Source organism: Branchiostoma belcheri, unplaced genomic scaffold, assembly GCF_001625305.1.
Source record: "Branchiostoma belcheri isolate BF01 breed outbred unplaced genomic scaffold, Haploidv18h27 scaffold32, whole genome shotgun sequence".
Classification (NCBI taxonomy): Eukaryota; Metazoa; Chordata; class Leptocardii; order Amphioxiformes; family Branchiostomatidae; genus Branchiostoma; species Branchiostoma belcheri.
Genome location: NW_017803932.1, coordinates 1,467,633 through 1,474,609, shown reverse-complemented (window position 1 = coordinate 1,474,609; position 6,977 = coordinate 1,467,633). Strand labels below are relative to the sequence as shown.

At 44.5% G+C, this 6,977-nt stretch overlaps 2 protein-coding genes across 6 annotated transcripts in view; one reads left to right on the top strand and one right to left on the bottom strand.

Annotated features, from left to right (window-relative positions):
• The window catches only part of LOC109474837 (neuronal acetylcholine receptor subunit alpha-10-like), a 14,817-nt gene that overhangs the window by 6,031 nt on the left and 1,809 nt on the right, over positions 1–6,977 (bottom strand). For 3 of the 4 annotated variants that reach the window (XM_019775269.1, XM_019775273.1, XM_019775268.1), the window contains exon 2: positions 5,980–6,194. In XM_019775269.1, coding sequence (XP_019630828.1) covers positions 5,980–6,194 — 215 coding nt within the window. The remainder of the gene's footprint in view (positions 1–5,979; positions 6,195–6,977) is intronic. The other variant, XM_019775270.1, reaches the window with a different exon arrangement.
• Positions 408–4,997, top strand: LOC109474861 (glutamic acid-rich protein-like). 2 transcript variants are annotated; one of them, XM_019775321.1, is made up of 4 exons: positions 408–615; positions 3,412–4,114; positions 4,421–4,514; positions 4,826–4,997. In XM_019775321.1, the coding sequence occupies exons 1-3, from the start codon at positions 481–483 to the stop codon at positions 4,510–4,512; spliced, it is 930 nt and encodes a 309-aa protein (XP_019630880.1). In that variant the 5' UTR covers positions 408–480; the 3' UTR covers positions 4,513–4,514; positions 4,826–4,997. The 2 variants fall into 2 exon arrangements, with proteins under 2 accessions (XP_019630880.1, XP_019630879.1); XM_019775320.1 differs by lacking the exon at positions 4,826–4,997 and having other exon boundaries at positions 3,412–4,507.

The following is a 6,977-nucleotide window of genomic DNA, read 5'->3' as shown; positions in this document are numbered from 1 at the left end:
CCTAGTGTATACTAGTACTAAGTACCTAACCAAGATGAAGCGTTCGGAAGTCGCTGTTCGGCTCTCGGCAATCTTCGGGAGACTTCGGTATCTGTTCGTATGGTTCTTTGGAATCCTCATCAGTTTGTGACCGTGTTCAGTGTACGTATGATTCTAGGGAACCTTTCAACGGGCCGTGTTCACGGTGTTATGTGTTATGTGACTGTATGATTTTTGGGAATATTTCAACGGACCACTGTATTGTGATGGCAACGGGCTGAATGAGTAGACACAGTGTATGTTCTAACATGCGCGAAACAATAATAAGGATTTTATTTAATGGTTTACAAAACAATGTAACGTTACATGTATTGTTAGATCTCAACAAAAACTCGGTGGCCTAGCGCCTGTGGTGTGACTTTGCCGCGGACGGACGTGCGTTCGACAGCTCCGCTGTATCAGCGCTAGTTCAGCAAAGTCGTGTCAATCCCCCGGGTGAACATGTCCCAGCGTGCTCGGTTCTGCCAGCGCCGCGAAGCCCTGCAGAAACTTCAGCATCGGGCTAGGCGGCTGCCGGATGACATCGTGTCCAAGCCCAGATCTGTTGTGCAAAGAGATGACGAACTCCAGATCAAGGTATAACAGATATTCTTATACAGATTTACCTTGTGTTTATACGCCGGAGTATGCTGGCCCGGTTTGGGGAGGCCTGCCCAAACGCCTCTCAAATATACTTAAAGGTGTGCAAAAGAGATGTATTAGGATCATTGGCATCCCAGTTGAATCCTTGCCTTCCTTGTCCACAAGGCGAGATCAGGTCACTCTGCGCGCAATTCAGAACATCTTTAAGGATGCTGATAGTCCTCTGCTCGATTTTGTATCCACTCCGACACAATGTAATTCATTCCAACCTGCGCAGAGGTAAACCAGTCACTGTCTCTACATCTAGTAAAACGAAAAGACACCAACAGTCTTTTATACCTCGTCTAAAGCTATTGTCTACTGACCTGATCTTTGTGGCTTTATGATGTTATTCTTCTCTAGTAATACTGATTTTAGAATGCTTAGCTATTGTGCTCTAGCCTGGGTACCATCCCCAGTAGTATATTCGCAAACTCTATAACCATGGGCGATAGGCCACCGAGTTTTTGTTGAGATCGCTGTTGCTTTGTTTTATGAACACTCGTATACTGTGCACTCCGTACAAGCTTAAGATTCCCGATAATCATACACTGAACACAAACACTATGAACACGGTCCGTTGAAAGGATCCGAAGAGTCATGAACTCAACACATAACACCGTGAACACTGTCCGTCGAAAGATTCCCGAGAATCATACACTCATCGCATAACACCGTGAACACGGTCCGTTGAAAAATTTCCCTAGAATTCTCTGTACAATGAACCATACATATATAATACATACTGCTGGGTACTTGGTCCGCTGAATCATACAATAAAAAGCACACTCATTACTCAGCTGTTACATTGGCGTTCAGGGTAGCGCAAAGGCCGACGGGAATAGAACAGGTTTCGCAAACTCGAATGCGTTCGCAAAACCGCTGCTCGACTCGATAGAACCCCAAGCCGGGGCTAGCGCTAGCGGTGATAACTTCAAAAAGATGACAGGGTAGGAAACACCTACCCGTGAACTGCGTTACCAACTGGGGTGGCAGCAAAAATGTGACTTAGAATCACGTTCGGTGTGAAGTCCCTGCCTCCCCAGACTCAGAAAACAACGATATAGTACATTTTAGAGATATTGGGCACAACTACACTTTCCAAATCTCATGCCTGGGAAACATATGTAGAACTGAAAACATGTCGGTGGGGTTTGTGGACGTGTTTAGAGTACATTTACACATAGCATGTCAAGACTCTTGTCGGGTGATGTAGCCAGTTGTGTGCGTTTACATTTTAGAACCGCGCGGGAAATGTGGGCCTATCGTGCGTCTGATTGGCTAGCGATGATGTCATTGACCTGTACAGCAGCGACCTGGTAACGCAGTTCGCCGGAAATTGGACTTTACAAAATGCTTCATATCTTCTTTAAAATATGGTATCATACCCCCAAAAAGTTTACATGGCTACTTAGTTACCCCTTGATTATAGATAGTATCAAGACTTTTATTTTCCTTATGGCATTTCGCAGAAAATAGGGTCTTTTGAAATGGCATTTCGCACCTAGTGTATACTAGTACTAAGTACCTAACCAAGATGAAGCGTTCGGAAGTCGCTGTTCGGCTCTCGGCAATCTTCGGGAGACTTCGGTATCTGTTCGTATGGTTCTTTGGAATCCTCATCAGTTTGTGACCGTGTTCAGTGTACGTATGATTCTAGGGAACCTTTCAACGGGCCGTGTTCACGGTGTTATGTGTTATGTGACTGTATGATTTTTGGGAATATTTCAACGGACCACTGTATTGTGATGGCAACGGGCTGAATGAGTAGACACAGTGTATGTTCTAACATGCGCGAAACAATAATAAGGATTTTATTTAATGGTTTACAAAACAATGTAACGTTACATGTATTGTTAGATCTCAACAAAAACTCGGTGGCCTAGCGCCTGTGCTATAACTGGGTCTGGACTTGCACACATATGTAGCGTCTGGAGTCTAAATATTCGTTCAGATTTTGAACGAGCGCGCTGATTGGTCCTACTCGTCTAAGCCCTTTTTTGGGTGTGTACATATTAGGTAAGGGCTGTTCGGATGTCCGAACGGCGACGTTAGCGTCCGTTCGAACGTCCGAACGCCTTATCATCAACATGTCCGACGGCGAACCGAACGCTAAAGCGCACATGATATAGCCGTAGTTAGTCTTTCCGTGATAAATCATCAACATGGCTAACGCACAAGCCGCTCAGCTCACGGAGGTTGATGTTGACCTCGCAATCACGTCCGTTTTGGACGATTTAGACGGAATATCGTCGCTCAAAAATGAGCAAAAAGATGCATTGAATGATGTTTTGGGCGTCCTACCGGTAAAAAAAGAACGCACCGAGAAAAGGAACACTCGCGCGAAGATCTGTGTTTACAAAACAACAAACATCACTTGAATAATGCAGGTGCGCCATTGGACGTCACCTCTGAGGCTCAGCCAATCAAATGAAGCCCCGCTGCTCGGGCTAGCTCATTACGTGACGTCATGACCAATCGTTTTATATGTGTGCAAGTCCAGACCCAGTTATAGAGTTTGCGAATATACTACTGGGGATGGTACCCAGGCTAATTGTGCTCATTGATGTGATAAATCTTTATGACGTATTTTCATCGCTAATGATGCAGATATATGTAGGGTTTTATGCTATCTATTTGTAATAATTGGACACAAGTTGTAAACACTCGAAATATTTTATGCAATTAATGTGACATGCCAGTCGATATCAAATATATATCTGAATCTGAACCTTGAATCTGAATCTGAAGGTGCTGGCCCAGTTGTTCATCGCGCAGGTGAGAACCCCGCCGCGCCCCTCCGGGTACTGCGCCAGGTCCTCACCTGTTGAGGACTCGCCGTCACCCGACCCCGAGTCCCGTGTTCCCGACATCAGCTGTGACTCCGACCGTGACCGTGATGGATCTACCCCAGGTAAGTATGACGTTCTGCAAGCAGAGGAGTCCGACAGCGATAGCGAGACCGACAGCGGCAGTGAGTGCGACAGCGGCAGTGAGTCCGACAGCGGGGAGGAGGACGACACCTGCCGTAGTCGGTTGGACACCATCTGCGAGGAGGAGAAGGAGGAGGCCATCTGCGGGGAGGAGGAGGACACCATCTGCGAGGAGGAGGAGGACGCCATCTGCGGGGAGGAGGAGGAGGAGGAGGACGCCAACTGCGGGGAGAAGGACGCCGACTGCGAGAAGGAGGAAGACGCCATCTGCGGGGAGGAGGAGGACTGCGAGGAGGAGGAGGACGCCATCTGCGGGGAGAAGGACGCCATCTGCGAGGAGGAGGACGCCAACTGCGGGGAGGAGAAGGACGCCAACTGCGGGGAGGAGAAGGACGCCAACTGCGGGGAGGAGGAGGACGCCATCTGCGGGGAGGAGGACGCCAACTGCGGGGAGGAAGACGCCAGCTTCGACGACGTGGACCTGGAAAGTCTCTCTTCAAATCAATCAGAATACATCAGAGGTAAGGACAACAGTTTTCTCCTCATTTCTCCCCTATTCACCCCTCACTGTTACAGACTTGACTTCAAACTGATGGACGTACCTTCAGTACCACGGATATAACGTTACCTACTGTGTAGCGCAACCGACAATTTTCAGATGACCTGGACAGATATTTATCAGCCTGAACATGCTCTAATTCTCACATATCCAGTGCTCTGGTGTGTGTATTTACAACTGTTAGATTATTAGACAACAGAGACCTTATTGATGCATAGATTATACTTTGTGATGATACGGAATGTCAATATTTCTGTACAACTTGTAGGAAAGAAGAGAGGCACCAGCAGGAAGACGAAGTGGTGGAGGAAGCTCTGCTGCTGGCTCAGACAAGAGGACACAGATGACGAGCTGGAGTAGTGGTTAGTAACACTTTGTTGATTGGCTACACTGACACATTGTTCAAATTGAGACTATATCATATAAGAAAAATCAGGGGGTGGTCACGAAGATGTTTTGAACCCTCAAACCCCCTTAAAGACAATATGAATATTGCTGGACTCGCATTGCTTTGTCTTAGTATGGAATCCACCCATGAACGCTTGGTATCCGCTCCGTTCATCCGCTCCGTGAAGGCAGGATACGCAGCGTTTACGGATGGATTCCAGACAAAATTAAATGTGTGAATAGTCATTTAGTACGGTCTCACGTTGTTCTTTATCTTTCCTTTCAGACAGAAAGTCCAGGATGGGAAGTGACTTAATAAAGACTTTTATTTTTGTATCCTACGAGAAGATGACAATCACTACCTATAATGGATTGTAAATAATCTGAAATAAGACAACTTTGTATCATGCATGATATTAAAGCTTGATGGTCAGAGAGGACCATAATGCTGAATAACACAAAGTTGTATTGTCTTATCTGTTTGTTTCCTACCAATCTGCAGACAACTGCATCTGTATATATAAGGAATACTGTATGTGATATCATTCATATGAATTTCTACCTTTGAAAAATAAGGACAACAGCATGTCCAGAACACGAAATAACAAAACTCGAAGTCCTGATGCAGTGCCTGAAGAAGTCACTAGGGGACCCATTATCTAATCTAATGTAACCTACCAACAATTACCAGATATCAGATATTATAATCAATACTCACATACAGACAGGGCAAAGGTAATAAAATGAGCAGTACGGTATATACACATAAGGGACCAGGTTTGCTACGCTAGTAAGTGCAACACATCAGGATGCTGCCTAGAAACATAACAAGAGTTCCACGATCTCATAAATTTGCCAGATGATCTTAACATTTATGACTGAAGAATTGCAATATTTTACATAGATTATGCAAATACGATAATCATTTGCATGAATTATCATACTATCTACCCAAGGACCTCCAAAAATTCCTGGAAATTAGGGACCTCTAAAAATTGCGGAAAAAAATTGGGACCTCGATCAATAAATAGCTGAAAATTATTCTTCTTCGTTACTGCCAAGCCCCACAACTGGTGTTATCGGCAGATTGCGCATGGGCTAGTAACATGTAACACATGGGCTTTCCAGACATACTCATCGCGTTAGGTGTAAATGAGTACCTAGCCTCGGTTAGGGACGTCCCTGGGATAGGACGTTAAATGGAGGCCCCGTGTTTGGGAGAGCTACACCCCACCCACCCGTTAAAGAACCCACCACACTTATCGAAAAGAGTAGAGGACGTTCCCGGTTGAGTAGTTCAAACCTTGCAGTCTGGTCTCAGTGATGACATCTTGAAGAGGTGATAGAGGTTATGTCAATCCTTCTACAAATGTGGCAAATATTCATAGATAAAAATGAATGAATGAATAAATATCACAGCCACGTGTGTGCTTGCCTCACCAGGTTTATGATGTTAGCCATTGCCAGATCTAGTGTGACATTAGTGGGTCGTTTGAGGTCTCTGATGGGGCGGATATAGGGGTGGTAGCCGCTCTTCACAAACAGATCTTCATGCAGACGAAGAATGTCAGGCTTCTTGAGGGATGTGGAGTTCTCTAAATGACGTGTGAGGGATGTGGAGTTCTCTAAATGACGTGTGAGGGATGTGGAGTTCTCTAAATGAAATGTGGACAATAACGATGGATTTAGTATGTTTCGATTATGACAATGACCATCTCCCCCAACAAGCAATCACAAATGTGACCTTCATGAAACCTTAATGGAACAACTGAAAGATATGAAATACAATTTCTATCATCACTATCATTATTGCAGCAAACTGAATTTTTGTGCGTGTGACCTATGATTAAAGTATCAATTAGACCGATCATCTACAATTAGATGTAATCACTTTAAAGCTAACTCCGGTAGAACTGGACATTCGCTCTGTGATGTAACCTGCAATTATGCCCTCCTATATGCACTGAGTACCACAAATGAAAGCTGCAAGATCAACGAATTCAGTCCTAATGATCTCTATTTTTAAGTATTTAACACGCGCGTGTCCCCTATCTAAGTATTTTATGCGCGTTGTGGATATTCATTGAAAAAAAACTCTTTTAACAGTTATGATATATTGCTCTACCACATGTTCTTTTTTTGCCTTACGTGTATTTCCACCACGTATGTTGTGCCTCTGCTTTACCTCCTCATGGCAACAAAGTGATTAATGTTAATCATGATGACGTCTAATATATCATTATTACATCACTTCGACCATATGTAATCGTCTAAGTGTGTTTCTTGGGTTGATCTCTTTGGACCACTTGATAGCAAAATAACGTTGGGTTAAACGTTGTTGAATGAAATAATAGAAAACAGTTTTGATAAACTGAACTTGACGTATTCGTTTTTATATCATACCCGGGCCGCGATAACGTTCGATAACGGGTTCCGGA